Source organism: Atractosteus spatula, chromosome 13, assembly GCF_055471065.1.
Source record: "Atractosteus spatula isolate fAtrSpa1 chromosome 13, fAtrSpa1.hap1, whole genome shotgun sequence".
Classification (NCBI taxonomy): Eukaryota; Metazoa; Chordata; class Actinopteri; order Semionotiformes; family Lepisosteidae; genus Atractosteus; species Atractosteus spatula.
In genome coordinates, this window is record NC_142718.1 from 35,451,677 (window position 1) to 35,471,240 (window position 19,564).

General features: G+C 36.7%; 1 protein-coding gene across 4 annotated transcripts in view; it reads right to left on the reverse strand.

Moving 5' to 3' along the window:
• Positions 1–1,799: 1,799 nt before the first annotated feature.
• ikzf2 (IKAROS family zinc finger 2) overlaps positions 1,800–19,564 on the reverse strand; it is a 46,202-nt gene continuing 28,437 nt past the window's right edge. For all 4 annotated transcript variants that reach the window (XM_088931362.1, XM_088931363.1, XM_088931361.1 and 1 more), the window contains 4 exons: positions 16,234–16,401; positions 12,060–12,197; positions 11,444–11,575; positions 1,800–7,562 (listed from right to left, as the gene is read on the reverse strand). In XM_088931362.1, coding sequence (XP_088787488.1) covers positions 6,781–7,562; positions 11,444–11,575; positions 12,060–12,197; positions 16,234–16,401 — 1,220 coding nt within the window. In that variant the 3' untranslated portion in view covers positions 1,800–6,780. The remainder of the gene's footprint in view (positions 7,563–11,443; positions 11,576–12,059; positions 12,198–16,233; positions 16,402–19,564) is intronic.

The window sequence follows — 19,564 nt, forward strand, 5'->3', positions numbered from 1 at the left end:
TATTTCCTACAGCTACAGTACTTGCTTGTAAAAACACTGAAGTTTCAGATGTGGAATTAAGTTTTTCATAGAAAAGGAATCAAAATATGCAATTTGTGTAAGTAAAGGTGCTTATTCACTTGGGATAAACAAGCATCTAAAACAAACTCTCTCCTGATCGTAAACACGAAATGATATAATGGTATCGTACATATTTGAACTTTTTTCTTTATTAATATAAATGTGTATTTATAGCCTGCCAATCACATAAAATCTGTCTATGCAGTTGGACTACAAATGTGTTGTCCATAAAAGTTTAGATAACATATAAATTACAGTATGTAAGTCTGCAGAAAATCTGGGTTTTGATTGTGTTTTTTTTACAAAAACATGGAATAGTTTTGCAGCAAGGTTTAAATTATTATTAATAACAGTTTACGGAAGAATTTCAATGATTTTCTCTTTATAAATGTCAGTTTTACACATGCCTGAAGTCAATGTCACTGCTATGGTATGACTGTACCATAACTGTCTTTACGAAAGGAGGTACCCATTTTAGGAAATAAATGACAAACACACCTTTGAAGGCAAATGTACCTGAGATCCCGAAATTTATTTCAGTAAACGGCTCATTTGGAACAACAATGTAACAGCAAATCCCACATTTAAATTGGTACCAAAAATATATATATTTTAAAAAATTACTCAACTTCTTTTACTATTTCATTAGTCCGCAGTTGTTAACGGATTTCAAAAGTTATTTACTTCAATTTCCAGAAACTATGTACATTTAATTATGAAGCAAAAATAGTGATCTATTGCACTTTAAAAAAAAAATGCACTTCTTTGATTCTTTGTGAGAGTCTCCACTTTAAGTGTACTCAGCCAACAATAGTAATTTTATTAATAGATGTGGTCATCTTTCTCGGTACACGAATATGCTTCCCATTATCTGTTATCAGAAATGATTTTTTGTAGCTGCAAAACACAGTGCAAACAACCTGCTTTTTCCTATGTTTCACAATTTCCTTAACCCTGTTGCACAAAGACAAAATGTTAAAATCTTAAACCTGAACGTCAGAACTGTGGATCTGTTTCATTTTACATTGTTACAGAAAGAAAAACTAACATTGTGACTTCAATAACTTGTATTGAAAAAAAAACTTGATGTAACACGGATCATCTAGAACATTTGTATTGAGTTTAACTTTCAACATGAATCCTCCTCTAAATAAAATAAAACTTTTCTTTCTGTGCTTTGTAATCAATTCAATACGGTCTTTTGTGCCTCTAACATTTTACCAGGTTTTGATTTGTAAAACTATTACTTAAAGGTGAAATAATTAATATAACTCAGGAAGTGTTCTTCCAATCAGAGTAACCAAAAACTACACAAGAGTGCACATCCTTGTAAATTTAGAAACTAAAAAAACTCTTTATTTACATACATGCTGTGCTGAATTCACAGCTTCGACTATGGTTTTCTAGAAATTATTTGGTGTGTATTATTTTTTTTATACCCATATAATCTCGGGTGATAATGTTTTTGTAATGTTTTAAACTGGTTTTTCAGCTTTTTCCTGATGAAATGAGACGCAAATACCAAATGGGATTTTAAAGCCAGTCAATGTATTTAAACAAAAGAATCCCTTATTCATTTTCTCCTCTGTTTTGCCAGTACTATAATGAGTCCAGGAATGAGAAAAAAAAGTTTTGCAAAGTTGAAGTGTTACATTTAAACTGAGGGGAGTCAAAGCTGGAATTGAAGGTATGTGAGCATTCAAATTAAAAAAAGTAAAAATAATGAAAGAAGCCCTGTACTCCTTCAAAATGCTTTTTATTCTTCAAAAAGAAGGGAGGCAAAGACTATGCCTTTTAGGACTGATGGGAGCATGTTGAGAGAGGGTGTTGACTTACTACAGTTCTCTGAAAACCTCTAAGTATTAACAGTGAATTACTGGAGGAATAAAAATATGCAATGACCATAAAAATGAAGACTATCTCCATCTTTGTCTCTGTACAGACAAAATGTACTTTTAATCCAATAACCCACATACCATACACAGACAGAAATGATAGGAATTACATTGATCAATAAAATATTAACCTTTTATCAGTGCTTCTTAAATAATCAATGCCCTCTCCACGGAGCCAAAACTACTGTGTTTACTTAAAAAATAGTTTGTTCAACACTAAACTGACGCTGTTGTATACTTCAATAAAAGTGTAAAATGCCTCATGAATCCTACATCTAACAACCTTAAAAATTAAGAGAATGCATGGCATTTTCCTTTTTGTGACTACACAGGTATTCATTCTGAGTTTTTGAAACCCCAAATGTTACTTCTGGTTACATGTTAAAATGTAAAACAAACATTTTTTAAAAAATAATCTGATGCATCTTAATAATTACATACCTAACCAAAACTCAGCCTATCATAAAAAAACAATATTTTCAATATGCGATATATATTATTATTAATTTAAGAATATGTACAAAATAAAAACACATATATCTGCATCATTTAGAAAGCACAGGAAACAGGCAATGGTACCATGGTCCCCTTCCTTCTGATGAATAACAGTACCTTTTCAGTTGTTTTTCGCGCTCTTACATTAATAACGTACAAAACTACATTTTTTAAAAAGTTGTAAACAGGTTTTAAAGCCAGTATATTAGCAACAAGACAAGCCCTTCCCACATCATGCAAAGTGTGAATACTGATAAATTCAGTGTATAACGAACTGCCTAACTGTGTGCATCATTTAGACTCAGAGAAAACACCAGCCTCTAATTGCTTCAAGTGAGCAGAGAAAAGGTTCGAAGGAGAAATGCTGGTGGTTTGCTAGATAACTGTGGTCTGGAAAACAAATACATTAATCACACTGTATAAATGAACACATGGCCTATACACTGAATTTTATTGGAAATAATGCCAATGTCAAAGACAGAGATACCTACACAAGAGACACAGGTAAACCCAAAGATAAAACTACAACAAAGAGTTAAAGAAAGCTGGGCAGCGGGTGACAATATGTGTGCCTTTCCTGCCATTAATTACAGGAGGACTGTGCACTACATTCCCATACACGCCTACTGAGTTTGAACACTAAACTACCCTGATTATTCACCTTCCATTAACCAGAAGAAGCGCCTGGCATAAAGTGCCATCTATTATGAGTAGAAACGATATCATGGCTATAACGATATGCTAGATGCTGATGTGTTTCATCCATAATGCTCCGTTACAAAACAATGCCAAATCCCTGCACATGGCTACTAAGCAGCTTAAAGTGGTTAAAGGGTTATGTGTTAGTCAGTATGAACACACCCCTTTCCTACATCATTAAAAGTCTTTCCTATTTTTACCATTTTAATGTTTTTTTTCTATCTTTAGTCTAATTAACTAATCATGATCTAGGACAGTAATCCCCTTGAAGCTAATTGATTATATTCAAAGGCATATTTAGCCTTGCATATTCAAACTCCTCTGAATAACTAGTGTACTTTCCAGCTCGTTTTTTGCCCAGTATGCTACAAGCTGTCTGTGTCAGTCATCTCCGCGATTGACAAAGACACATCAAAACAACAATAAACTATTCAGATTGGTCAAAGTTCCAAACAAGGACAATATTGTCGACTGGATACCCAGGTTCTTTGCTTGGCTGTAGTCTGATCTACAAGGAGCATAATAAAAGGGCTCTCTTAGTGCCACTTAATAGTATTCTAATCCTTAATGTAAATATCTTCCCAGGAAGCAATGGATCAAGTCTAGGCTCACTCAACAGTCTTCTAGGCAATTTGTTTCTAGACATACAGTATGTCCTATTCCAAAGATCAATGCCCAGCCCTGTTTTTATTAAGTGCACTGGAAGGAGATTTTACATGGAACCCCAGTTCATATAAATGGCTAGTCTACAGGTAGCAAAGGAACAGATACCTCCACAAGGTTTACTCCATGCTGAAGCAAAAGAAAAGAGATTCAACTTTTCGGCTGAGGAGCCTTCTTAATGAAGCCTGAAGAAGGACCCACCGTCAAAACGTTGCGTCTCTTTTCTTTTATTTGTTCCTCTGCAGCCTACACATGCTGACGCAGCTACTCGAACTTAGTCTATAGGTATACTGAGATTAAACAAATTAAGTGACTTTACTGCATTTAACAATTTAAGGTTTGATAGAACTTTCAAATAAATGTAGGAAAGGAAACAAAAGCGATGCTTTCCAAGTGTTGTTGAGATATTTCTTGCCTTTCTTTTTTGACATTCATATAATTTTCTAATTTCATTTTTACGATCATATATACAGTCAATTCTGAACTCAATAATTCATAACTACAGGTGCTGAAAATAATCCAAAGGGTTGTGAGATGCTGGAACAAGCTACCCAGCCATGTTCTCCAAGAGATGTTGAGCACAACTAGCAACTACATTAGCAACTAAATAGGAAAGATGGGCTGAATGTCACCACTGTTCTTATACTTTATATATTCTCTGAAGGCTGATGATGTAGTTCTGAGAGTCTGAACAGTTCAGTTTGGCTCAGTTTAGCTTAGTGATCAGATTCACCTTCATTGAGTAAATCTACTCCTCCCTCACTACTCATCACTACAACCTGGGTATAAGGTTCCAGTTGGTTTCTTAGAAATGAGGTTTCACAGTAGTTGATTCTCCAAGAGAGTGAGGTAAGTGGAAGATAAATTAAAAACAAAGTCTAAAATATTGTAAATCTCAGCACAACAAAGTCTTCTGTAGCCATGAGAATAACTCCCATTCTTTTTAATCTATCACTATGAAAACACTTTGTTCATTGACAGGGTACAATAACAATATAAATCAATATCTGTAAAGGGTATGTTCTTGACGTGGAATATGAAGTTCAATATAAAAGTCAATATAAAGAAATCGGTTATTATTCAATTCTGGAATTGGAAAGAGTTGCCATTGAAGGTGAGGTAAGACTTACTCTGCTATGTTTAGATGTGTGCACACTGAAAAGATTTTTCTTCATTCTGTTGTTAAGGAAGGTTTTGCATTTAAATATAAAACGGATGATTTGGATGTAAGAGAAAAAGAAAACAGTGATTAATTTGGGACTGAAAGAAAAAGCAAAGAGCACTGATCTCTAGCTTGATGTTGTTTCCTTGAATGTGTTAAGCAATTAACAATTATTATGGAAAGCAACTGTGCCAAATTGTCTTGATGGAAATTTACCTATTTTCAACTAGGAAGAACAGACAGAACAATATGGTAACATTCATGCTCCAAGTGTTCTCGACAAAATAATAACAGCTAAGTACCTGTTGTTAAATAATCTATTTATTGCAAGTAGTACCCATTGACCAGTGTCATCCATAAAGACTACCTCCTCCAATATCACACATACTGTATATATACAATAAAAAAGAAAACCCTAGGCTTATCTAGGGTTAAGAATCCTGTCGATGAGAGATTGTGGTTTCTCATGTTTTGACCCAACAGCAGCCTAGGGAGAGCTACCAATGGAGTCGTTTTTTAAATGACACTGCCAGCAGCCAAGTGTGTCAATCCAGGTACATTTTGGAAAATGGTTCTACGTAACACATGCCATTGTTGAGTGACATACAGTATAGGGGAAAAATCCCATTTCCATGAAAGCGAGTTTGTTTTAAATTAAAAAGGAAGCACCATGTTACTTGTGAAAGACCCCTGATTCATAATAATGCTCTAGGACAGCAAGAAAATAGATCATACCATGAAGGAAGAAATACCCAACTTTACCAAACCTAATACAGTTTTATCACCCCATTGTTTTCAAACTTGCCTGGGGAGAATTTCTAGGTGTGAGGGTTAGCAGCTTGAATACCACCAAATATCAATGTTTCCTTGTTTATTTTTGTATCAAAATATAACTGCCTAGTAACATTATCAACTCCCTGCTGACAGTATACCTGACATGGCTTTAATATTGCTTCAAGGCACTTTTAAGGATGTTACCACAGCAACAGTTCGCCAGTTCCACATAAATATAAAAATAGCAATAGGTAAAGATAAGTGATACAACTTCCATAGCACAACAGCCTATCATGTGTTAGCATATAAAGCCTACCATGTAATAAGCATGAAAATGCCTCTAAAAAACACAGTCAATGGCTGTTTCTACAGCTCTTCAGCAGGCATGCCTGAGGTCCACATGTGCTTCAATATTTGACACAATGATGACATCACGCTCTGCTAACATCATCTGGAAGCTCCACAAGGAATTCTTACATATACCCGGCATTTTAAGCTGTAAACTGCAAACTCGAAAGGACACCATTTTATCGAGGAGAAGTGTTTTTAAAGTGTAATAATAGAATGAATGCAACAGAAATTCCTGTTTATAGCTGCTCTGGCAATAACAGACATTAGGTGCAAGTGAAAAAGGACTTCAACAAGCTCACTGAAAAATTGCTTTTTGGAAATAAAGAGGATGAATGAACTAGCAAATCCAGCTTGCTTCCCATACCCATCCCTATCCCTTCCCCAATTTCAAAAGTCTTTCATACAACAGAATTTCATACAACATACGGATAAGTCACTGACCTAGGCCTTCATAAACTGGTGTGTATAAATGCATATACACGTATCGGTATATACGTTTAAGGTACGAGTACCTATATGTACTAAAGACCTTTAAAACTGCAGCACCAAAAGCGGTTGGTCCACCTCCTCCTGGGCTGGGATGATTTCAAAGTTCTCTAATACGCACATGAGCAAACACAGACATGCACAGACGTGCGCGCACAGTCCCTCTGTCTTCTTATTTCTCCTCTGGCTGCGCACCTAGTGAAAGGTGTGTTCCCCTCTGACAATGTGCGAGGAGAATTCATAGCGGTCTTGGCTGCGGTAGCCACAGATGTTGCACTCCAGAGGGTCCCTGTATCCATGGCAGCCCATATGGATGGTGTACATGACGTGGTCGAGGAAGAGAACCCGACAGTGCTCACACTTGAAGGCCTTCACCTCCACGCCCTCCCCGGTGAACACCCGGAAGGAGTGTTTGGAGGGGCCAAGAGAAGAGGCAGCACCTGCTGCGGCTGCCGCCGCCGCCGCTGCCTCCACTGCGGCCTTGCTGATGGCTTCCAGACCCCGGGCATCATCCTTGCTGTAGCCTGGGCTGGACTTGGTCCTGGCCTGGGAGGCCTGGTTTCCATGATACACGTGGCGCTCCTCCGGACTGCTGCTCTCCGAGTCAATGGAGTCTAGGCCACTGTTGCTAGGCGACCCCTCACGCTCAGCTGGGGGGTTCTTTGGTCTGATGAGAGAGATGGGGCCATCTGTAGAGAAGTCGTGGTTCGCTGATGGGGCTTCTCGGCTGCTGGGCCTCTCCAGACGGCCAGGGGGGTAGACCTGAGAGAAGAGTGGGTTCATCATAGGAACCACATCGGCCATCGAGAGGTGCTGAGGGTGCATCAGGGGGCGCAGGGAGTCAGCCCCCAAGTAGGAGATGGCGTTGTTGATGGCCTGGTCCATCATATGTGCCTGCATGAGCTCCGCGTCCTTCTCGTACTTCATTCCGATATCATAGCGCATCTCTGGGTAACTGTACCGAACCAGCTTCTCACCTGAAATAAGATGGAAAATCATTTTTGACCATTTTTTGGAGGAGGAAAGGGGCAAAATATCTATTCCAGGGCTTCTAAACTAATGAATTTGAATGCATGGTTATTTTTTTAATTGCTACAGAGTTTGGAAGTTTCCTTCCAAGTAAAATGGTGAATTTCATATTATAAAATGATATTCGTGAATATTTGTCAAAAGACAAAACATCATTTTATAATAAGGTTTAGATGTGATAGCTATTTTATGGTAAATCTGTTTGGAAAAGCTGCCATTCAGTGCTTTATTATCTGCTAGACATTAAAGAGAAGGCTACATATTAATACAAACTCTTTTGTATGTAAAAAAATAAAATAAAATTAGCATAAACTTGAACGGAAATGAGCCTCTTATACAAATAAATCCTTTAAATACCACAACGTGCAGGATGGACTGGGCAGATAAAAATCAACTATACTGAATCAAAGAAAGACAGAAAACAGGAAAACCATGACTTTCATCACATAACACACAATTTCAGGAGGCTGATTCAAAATCTGGAACAGTGTTCTGCAACAGCACTTTATTTTAGCACAATTACCAACTCTACATTGATATCTGTCATTCCGATCAGAGTTATAAAATGGAAATATTGCACCAAATATCACTCTTCATTGTCACAACGTTTCTTAAAAATAACCTAAAAAATGTAAACAGTTATGATTATAATAAATAATACTCCAGACATTGCATTTCTATACATTCCAAAGGACTCCAAAGGGCTTTATGGATAAGATGTAATATGGGTATTCAATGTAAAAAAAAATACAAAAAAGTTTTAAACTTAAACTTCTTTATTTCAAACATTAAAGCTGTAACAGAAGTATATTCTATCCCCCTTAGTGGAAGAGATACAAATATTAACAGGGATTTATAAATATGTTATTTTCTTTTCCTTTTCATAATGGTGCAATAATGTCCTTTCTACTGAGATTAGTTCAAAGTCAAGTGACAGGCAATACAGATAAATACATCTTCTTATCAAAATATGCCTCCTTTACCACAATTAATTTTAATTTTAATTTCTAAACCATTTAGGCAACTTTATGACACAATGTAAAGCCATAACTTCTTCCCTAATTTTTTAAATCCCATATGCATTTTTTAAATATAGAATACTGTGTGATGACTGAAATCAGGCAGTTCCTTCCTTTCAAACATCGGGAGACTGAAATCCCTGGATATCAGTATAAAAAACACAACATATCTGGAAATATATTATACAATATATATATAAATATATCTAAAAATATTTTGGCAATATTTTAAGCGAAGGAATGTTCACGGGGTGCAAGAAGAGCAGTGCGAGAATACGTTCTTCATTGGGTTTTGTTGTTTTTTTATGTTTACTCGAATTAGAACGAATAACACCACTATAACTGCTTCAAACACACAAAACAACAACATGCACAATGCTTTATAACCATTTGTGCAAATGCCATTACAGGCGCATAGCTATTCATAAAGGCTTATAGCACTGTGTTATTAATTTACTTATGAAAACCATAATTTCGGTATTGATTTATTACATTTTCTTAAATTATGAAGTTGCATGGAGTTATGGCAGTGCTATTTAACGTTTAATACATTTTAGTATCGTGCTTTTATATGTGTGCCTTTATTGTGCATTTTATTGGCCATGGGGTTATAATGGTGGAAAGCCCCGTGTGAGCAAAATAGCCAAAAAGAAGTGTTTAACCCTTGCAAAACGTGGATGCGGTAAGATGTTTTGCTTTTCTCAAAGTACAGGCTGCAATGGCAATGCTACAGGTGTGCCAAACCACAATAAAGTGAAAAAACAGGTCTTTTTTTCAGCTCTGCTTCTTTTTCTCTTTCAGCAAAGAACTTGGTAACGAGATAAGAAACAGAACTCTAATAAACAAGAAAGGAAACAGAGAATACGTACAACGGGGGACAGGGAAAGAGGGGCAAAAATATCCTGACTTGACCCCACCCTGCATAAAAGCAAACTCACATTTATGGATCAATCTGTCCTATTCTTAAACTACTGTAGACTGCTCTCTGTTTCTTCAACTTATTTTGTATACTTTGTCCATTTAAAACGGTGAAGCCTGTCTTTTACATGTCTACAATACTTTTGTCAACATTAAATAAATAAAATAAAACAATGTACATAATGACACACGATGAAACATTCTCATTGACTGAATGTATCATAATACAATCATTTATAATGCACTTGGTTTGTGGGGATGTCAACCAGGAACATTTGATAAATTAAAGCATGACAATCTCAAACATCCTACTAAGCAAATAAATTTAAAAAATGACTAACCCCTTTCAGTCTGACTGAGGGAGCTGCCCACTCCACACTGGTCAGGAGGCAGGCTGGTGAACTGGGACCAGCTAGCACTAAACTCTCTCTATCTTTGCACTACAAGGGCAAAGCTCTACTAAGTACTGACCAATGACAAATATTTCCATTCAGACTTAAAAAAATAATTTAAACAGAAACCTTTACAGGTACATACTGTATACACAGAAAGACACTAAAAATGTGACAAATGAGAACTGAGTCCAATAACACTTGCTGCATTTGTAATGCCCCTCTGTATCTAAAGAATATATATATATATGTTATTAAAATGAAACATCAGAAATATATAAAACAGAGAACATTTCTCTCTTGTTCATTCTAGCTTCATTTCTGTGATTGCAAAACAGTATTCACAATACTTTATTTCTATCTTCATTTCAAATACTGAAATACACACTTTACACTGTATGCCATTTCTGGTGGATTTTTAACACTTGTTTATCATTTACAAAAAAAGGATTTCTTTTGCATTAGCTTGTTAGTTTTACTTAGTATTTGCTTCCATTTTTTAAGAATCATTTCTTATTTTTAAATTTGGATATTCATCATTCTCCCTCCCACGTTTTTCTTTTCCTGAGCGCGCATTCAGCTGTGTTGCTCGACAAGTCAAATTTACTTCCCCTCTTCAGTGCTTAGAGTCCTCAGACAAGATTGGCCACTGGGGCCGAGAGAAACTCAAATCTGCAGTGTCGCAGAGAAACCGTACTCGGCAGCAAGTCATTTAAAAAACATGAGATATTTCTCTCCATTTCAGATTTACAGTTAAAAATACAGATGATATGATACATTATGAGAGTAAATCATGAAAATGTGAAATCATCCTGTTTTTATAAATCAGAAGGAAATGGCCCGTTCCAGCCTGCTTCACTTTGCCTCAGCCATTCATTAGTGAAACAGAAACTTCACACAGCAATGTGCAGAACACATCAAATGTTCTGACATCACTAAGCCATAAGTGACAGGATTAAATAGAATTTGTTCATAGTGAAATTTCCTGCACGGCACAAGACCAGCAAAATAGCTTTTCAAACATTTAAACATCAGTGGACCAAAAAATAAACCTTGATTTCAAAACTACTCACTGTTTCTCAGAAGCCATTTTACATTAGAATATATATACTGTATGTATATTTATGTTATGCATAATTATGCTTTGAAAACATACATGTGATCGCAGAATTGTATAGGAAGATTAAAACCATAAATATGGTAAAAACGAAAGACTAACGCTGTGTGACTAAGTGTATGTGGTACTGGAGCCTGAAACTTCCATCATTCAATTACTCATGTTGCGGTGATGATATTCTCCAAATATTACAAGTATTGCCTGTATACGTTACTCATCCACTTTGAAATTAAAAGGGACCTATTTTTCACCCACATGAAACACAATAGCAAGCTTAAGCTTTTGTTGACAGTCCACTATTCAACAAGACCGTCATCTCTGTAAACCTCTACAATAGCATTTATCATATAGGTACCAAGACTGAACATCATGGCCACACTTACCCACAAATTTCTGTGGTGTGGTGCTCTTTCTTTTACCCACATTGCTCTGCAGCCTTTCGATCACAGGTGGCCTGTCAAAAGGCACTATCGACATCCCTTCCATCATGGACTGCTGCTCCTTTCCTGTGTCACCTAGGTTTCAAGTAAAACAAATTTCACGTTTACTGATCTGGAACAATCAGGAACCTTCTCCAAATATCAGGATTCAATGGAATGTCAGAACTAGTGTTATTCCTTCTGTAGATCTTAAAAACATGCTGTACTTGAAGGAGCAAGAATGTCTTATTATTGCATCTTTCAAGCTACATTCAGATAACGATTTAAGACTTCAACACAGATGCAACTTTTCATTTTAAAGTGAACTTTTCACAAAGCAAGTCTTGTAGACTAAAGCATCTTTAATGCAAAAATGAGAAGAAGTAACATATATTCAAATATATATATATTATAATATATAATCAAATACAAAATATTTTAATGTACTGCATTAAAAACAAATGTATATCTTGCTGGAATCAAGCATGTCTTAAGCTAGCTGAAGTGTGAGACTTTATCAGCTACCAAGATATCCAAAAATCAGCTTTGATAACCATTCCACTGTGATGTGTCAGCATACCTTGTTGTAGTCCAGTGTGGGGCACAGCGTCCATACTGACACTCTGTAGGTAGTTGTGACAGCGCTCTTTGTGCTCCTCCAATGACGTGCGCTGTTTGTAGCTCCGCCCACAGTAGTTGCACTTATGTGGCTTGCCCACTGTGGAAGAAGCCAAAGCCCAGTCATTTCAATCCATGTTGTACCTGTTCTGCATTATCTTACATCGGCTGAGGGCCATAGCACCAGACAGTGGCTAAGATAAGCTACAAAGTGCAGTGAAATGCCAGCAGTCATTCAGAATGTTTGGAAAAGATCATAACAGAAGAGCTGATTGACAGAATAAATTTAGTAGATACAAGTAGCGAGACTATTTAAGAAAAAAAATCTAGTAGGAGTTGCGTTGGTGGTGTCTGGTTCAACGATTCAATGACTCAACAATCCCGTAGGGTTACTCCTAACTCAGCTGGTGACATAATAAGTGGGTGACAAGCTAAGGAAAACCCACTTTTGTTGAGATCAACTCAGGGCTCACTACTACAGTATGAAACCACCAATTAACTCTTTCGCTCAGAATGAAAACTTCAGTGGCAACAGGAAAATAAAAGGTCTTGTCATAACCTCATGTGGGTCATAGCAGTGTTTCTTCATAGCAGTGCTGTCTCTAGCTCTCTCTCTCTGCAAACCTGTAGGTTTTTCTGATTTCCTTTCTACTTTCCAGTGATTCATACTCTCAGCACCACGTTATACATTGTTAATGTTAGGGCGATTGTGCAAAAAAAAGATGCTGATTGTGCCACATGTTTCCAATGGGGGCTCAATGTGGAGAAGAAATTTCAGGTAACCACCCAACTTTATTGCATAATTCAAAGTAAGTGTGGACTTTGTGGCTTCCTTATAGGAACAAAGACCAGCTGATTCCAAAAAAGGAAGAAAGAAGGTCACTGCTCATTATCTCAGCTGAAACAAATTCATAATGGTTCACCTTCACACAGTGCAACGTTAACTGGCTTCAACCTCCAAGACACTGGAGAAAAGGACTCAACTTGCTCTCAGCCTTCTCTACCTCTGTTCAATTGGAACAGGCTACCCAGTCATGTTGTTGAAGCCGATACCTGGCTTCTTACAAAAAACAGCCATATGAGCTGCTCAGACCAATTAGCTACTAATTGGCACATGAGTTAGATGGGCCAAATGGCCTCCTCCTTTTTGTAACCTCTCTTATGTTCTGAGTTCGAAGATTATGAATGAATGAATGGCAGGTGAAACTGTGAATATCACTCCCCATGAGTCCACAGGCTCCTTGTGAACGCTGCATAGTGAACACGCTTTAAAGACTTAAAACATCTATTGTTAATGTCCTCCTTTGACATTGCTAGCCTAGCAAAAGCAGCTCAGAAATGCTTGAATCAATGAGGAACTTTCTAGGCACACGCAACACACCTTATACAACACATGAGCTCATCATTAGGATTCCAATTACTAGAAACAGATGTGATTATCTGTAAAAATTGACGATTATGAAAATAATCCCGGCATTTTAACCACATAGCTTCGGTGCTTTTCAAAAGCTATGTTCAAAGCCAAAACCTATTTTCAGTTTGATGCATTAAGTGAAAGTGAGAAAATCTATCAGCCTCTTTTTTGACCTTTCATGCATGATTTCTTTAAAATACATCAAAAAGCACTGCTCATACCACCCCAATTTGTTTTTTTTTCCATAGTATACGTTGTACATACAATATTATTTTACAGTCAGTATTAGTATTTATAAAAGAAGTTGTTTCTCTTCAGTATCTGCAAGCTGTTTGAATGATGAATTCTGGTTACAAATTAATACGAATATTGGAATAAGCAGAGACGCATCTCATCTTAAGAAGCAACCAAAATAACCCATAGATTTCTACTATGGAAAGATGTTTCTTATTTTAGAAATCACACAAGAGATAGCATATTTTACATGCAACACCTCCTAAGACCTCTTAATGTCAAAAACAATAAAATCTTTAATATCTACGAGAAATAAATACAAAAATATACCTATCCAAAAATGTCTTCAGCAAAGCTGAGTTGTAACTTCACCTTCACTGTCACTGAGTCTTCTTTGTTTTTCACAGGCTTTGTTCTCAAATGAAAAGGTAAAACACTTGTGTTTTTTTTTCTTCAACCTAAAAACTGCAAGCCCACATCAGCTTTCTGTATGTGTAAGGTACACTATAAATAATAGCACTCCTCTTTAACAGGGGCTGTCTCGGGATGACTGGTTATTAGATGGCAAAAGAAAAAGGCTTCAAGCAAGAATTCTAATGAAAAAAGGCAACATGTCATCTACAGAAGATAAACACAGATTAAATGTAATCCTGTCCAAATGTTTGAAATATTAAAGTGACATTTCAGGTTACGTTTCACCAGTTCAATCATTTCTAAAGCAGCTTGACCCATTACCAAAAGACCTTACCTTGTTTCACAAAGACACTAACTTTTTCTCAGCAGAAAGAGCAAGAGCTTGGGCTATGTGCAACAACATGTCACACTTTCAGAATAAAAAGACTGTTTAAGCTTCTTCACTTAAATGTACAATAGAAGAAAAGAGTTCCGCGGTATACAAACTAAAATATAAACGCAAATGAAATCAGAGTAAAAAAATCAATTCTGTTAAGAAGTTCAGCAAGGATTTGCTACAGTACACACAAAGGGGCAATGTAGAACACCTAGAGAATACCTACAGGGCAAACATGCAAACTCATTTATTTTATTGTATTTTTTAAAAATATAACAAAAGAATGAAGCTTTGATCTTTATTACACAACTTATCTTGTTATGCTGCATGACACACAGAAGTGGGTGAAAACTTTGGACAAGGACATAGTGCAAAACAGTTTTTCTAAAATGTACCTCTGTCCTCCTTCCTCACAATTTACCTCGACACTATCAAGTTGCTCTATGAGGAAGAAGGAGAAAAAAAGAACTTTTGCTATCACCGTGGTGAAATACAATCCTTCGTACACAAAATTGCCACTTTAAAAGCTTGTGCGGGTTTGTTTTTTGTCTGTGTTACACCTGTTATCTGGGATGAGTGCCACCACACTCCCAGAAAAAGGGAGTGTAGACCAGGCTTTTATGTTCAGGGTGTTGCGTAAGCACACTGTGAGACGCGCCAGTTTCTCCAGCAGCTAGAGAGTTCCTAACATTCCAGTCTCTTTCAGGTGGTAGACAGTCAGGGGGGTGAGAGACAGAGACGCAGGAAATTTTGATCCTCGTGTTTTGTGCCTATCTGTACGTTTGGAAACTGCTTTTGTGATGACTGAATGAACAGAGTATCTCAGCGATAACAACAGCCTTAATGTTAAGAAAAAAATACATTTTATCTGAGGATAATAAAGTGGGTGGTACTGAATATTCCTATAAAGGTGTTTCGCTTTCAGATGTCAGTTTCATGTTTTTGACATTTGTCCTCTACTGTTACAATTGGCTTGCTGCTGATGTTCCCCTTCATAAAATGCTCATTCTCTTCATTCTCTAGACTAATGGGAGATCTGTTACACCAGCATAACACATATAAAAATACATGAATGTTCATGGATACAGATACGTTCAGTGTATACACATATTTTCAACAGAGAAACTGTAGTTAATAAACTCTGGTTTCTGTCAAAAACTTAAACAGGAAATGTAAAAAAAGTTCAATGATTCAGTTGAAAAAAAAAGAAAAATTACCTCCTCACCACTATACTAATAACTAAGTGCGGTATTTAAATGTCACTTCTTTCACGTGTTATTCCAGGAATGGGCCTGGTGACTTCTTGTTAAGAAGACTAGGGCACCGGAACTGTGTATAGATGGCACAACAAAATATTCTAACCTCTATCCTGCTTGCTCTGAGCTGAAGGGTTCAGTGTTGCTGATGGCCATTCTCTGTACTACTGTATATAACTTTATATTAGTCATAGGAAACTAAAATTAGCTATTCCTTTTCTAATTATTTCCATCCAGAGCAGGGTGATACAGCACTTACTGACCAAATCCAAACTGGTATGGGACCAGCCACACCCTCATCAAGGAAATGCTTGGCACATATGAAAGTGCCTGTGAGATGTAAAAGCAGTAATATGATATGAACAGTGATAAACATTTTACAGGACTGGGAAACATGGGATCGGAGTTTGAATGTAGGCTGGAGGGCTCAAGGAGGACTAACCAGAGTGTGTCCGGAGGTGTCCGGTCAGAGCATCACGCCGGCGGCAGGCATAGCTGCAAAAGGGACACTTAAATGGCTTCTCCCCTGTGTGCAGTTTGATGTGTCTCAGCAGATTGCCCTTCTGGGTAAAAGAGGCACCACACTGGTTGCACAGGAAAGGCCGTTCACCTGAAACAGAGGAGGCTCTAATTAGAAAAGAAGTATATACTGTAGTTCATTCGCTCTGTTTCATGGGTCCCCCAGGGCAAACCACAGACTAGTTAACACACTTATTTCTGTATGGAGCTAGTGCTCAAAACCATTTAAGAGCTAATACATTATGTCATCTGAGCCTGAAATACTACATGCTTAATGGGTTTATGTATAAACATTCAAATACCATTTCATATGAATATATGAGCATACAAACTGTTTGAATACTCCAAAATCGTGTATGGTACATAGTTCTCCAAAGGAGGATATTTCCATACTTTTTTTGAGCAGGATTCTGAATGAATTTTGTTCTATTTCAGCAGAGTCCTCTTATGATCTTTATAAATGTGAAGAATTTCTCATCAAAGGGACTGTGTCCTAAGTGACCTGGATTTTGATAAGAAACCATGATATGTCAGCATGAAAATGGGCTAGAAACATATTCTACAAGGTAAAAGCAGCGCAACAATGCACATCTCAGCCTTGAGCAAACACATGAAACTCATGAAATGCACTCTTACATTTAGGAATGACCATACAATGACCAATAAGTAGATTTACTTGGAAAAAAATGTGTCAAGAGACACCATATTGCATTTCAACACTACAGCAATCCTCAAGAACTGTTATCGGAAATAAATAACCACACTGGCAATAAAGAAACAATGAGATTTTAGCTAATGTTAGAGCAACTGCATGGTTAACAGGACATTGTTTCTGACAGGACATACTGAAACGGAAACTCTTTCGAAGTAGAATCTGATATTTAAGCCAAAGATGGAGAAGAAATTTGCAATCTGTGCAGCACATTAGTCAAGTAAAGAACTATACTGTTATGCACAAATGTCCTGGTGAATGCCACAACTTTCACTTGTTGCTTTTTGTCAATATTGAGCTGCATTGAAGTTATAGTTTATAACAAAAAGGCTACTGTACGAAAGCATATAGTAATTTAATAGCAAATTAATTAATAAGTCAATTAATGCAAGTCTTTTAACTATGGTTTGAAAAAAGAGACACAATCAATTTTATACCAACTCATAAATACATTTGTTTCTGCATGACTAGACAAGCTTTGTTAGATTAATTTTGCTTATTACTCAAAAACAGACACAATACTCTGAAATGTCTTTCTTGACAATCTCTTTAATATAATGTACATTCTTCCCACATAGCCAGTTCGTGCATGAGCTGTAAAAAGTGACATACAGTGCAGTCCATAAGTATTCCGACAGTGACACCATTTTTGTTGTCAAAATGCACTTTAATCTCATAGTCTTTGTTTCAATTCAAATCCAATGTGCTGGAGTACGGAGCCAAAACAGCAAAAATTGTGTCACTGTCCAAATACTTATGGACTGCACTGTATGCTATATAATGTAACACATATATAATGGGATATAAAGAACTGCCACTTTATCCTAGAGAAACAGCATATTATAAAAGAGAAAGAAATAAGGGTTTTTTTCCAGAAAATGTAAAAACAAATATTTTGAGTTAAGATATTTCATCTGTTGTCTCAATAAATTCAGTAATATCACCAAAATACATCTGATCTGTTTGTGTTAAACAGTAGTTTCCCAGATCCGAGTTGGTAATTATCTTGGACTACTAGTTGTAAATTTAAATAATTGTTTTTTTTTAGTAATTATTTTTCTAGTAATGTCAAAGACAATATAATAGCTGTAGAGGCAATGCTGTTCGCTCAAATATACTGGACCTTCTTAGGATTTTCCATTAAATGTCCATTTTCTTTATATTTCTAAAATGTCTGAAGTAAAAACGTGACTAAGGTTAAGCCAGACATACAGTATGCGGTGGTTTCCCTTCTGGTAAAATCCGAGCCCAGACGAGAGCTACAGTAGGCAGGCAGAAGTGTCGAGCAGTGGGTAGGGTTCTGTACTGTTAACTGAAAGGTTGTGGGTCAAACGCTGTTTTGAGCAAGATACTTTACCCAAAGCATTCCTATAAAATACACAGATGTATAAATGGGTGCAAACTTGAGCTGCATTGGATAAATGCATCAGGCAAAATTAATTAGTAATAAGGAGCGCAAAATCTACTTTGTAATGTGGTTAAACTATAGACCTAAACCAGAGGGAGTCTGGTAGGATGAGACTGCTACTAAAATAAATAACTTGATATTTACTTGTATAAATATTGTTTAAACTGGTGGCATTTGAAAACTAAATGATCCCCCATTGCTAAAGCACGACACTCAAGAATACCGTAAGACAATAACGGGATAGGGAAGACACCATGAATGATCTCCTTGATAATACATCCAAAGCAAGATTAATTTTATCCTGAATATCAGCCATCCCCTTGTCCCTTTAAACTACTGTTTTTAGAATTTTACAAGGGAGTTTTACTAATTTCCCTTGTCTATTTTTTTCAAAGCTGGGTTTCAAGTTAAAAAAGAGAAGAAAGTTAGAAACCATAAGCAATCATGGAAACCATGTAAATTGTATGTAAAAAAACTTACTGTATAATGCACAAGGTTAATAACAGCACTTTGCAGCAAACAAACTTAAACTTGACACATTTCTGCAAATTTTAATGCACAGTTACTATTTATTTGCTGAATTTAACAGGTTGAGAAAAATAAAACAGCAAATGTGGCAGGTGCAGTCAGTAGTTAGTAACACCCCCTTTGGCAGAAATCACAGCCTCCAGATATTTTTTGTAGCCAGCTAACAGCCTTTCTATTCTTGCTTTAGGAAATTTTTCCCAGGATTTGTTGATACTTACTGTAGTAGAATCCATTCTTCCCTCTACCCGCACAATATTTCCTGGGCCACTGGCTGCCACACAACCCCAAAACATAATAGATTCACCCCCATGCTTAACAATTGGCAAGGTGTTCTTTTCTTCAAATGCTTCTCCTTTTTTTCTCCAAACGTACCTTTGGTGATTGTAGCCAAAGAGTTCAATTTTTACTTCATCAGACCACAGGACTTGGTTCCAAAACGCCCTTGCCTTATCCAAGTGTTGTGTTGCATACTTCAGACATTGACTTTTGTGATGAGATCGCAGGTAAGGTTTCCTTCTGATGACTCTTCCATGCAGATCATGTTTGTGCAAGCAATGCTGCACAGTGGACCAGTGCACTAGTACTCCCATGCCAGCTAACCCTTCC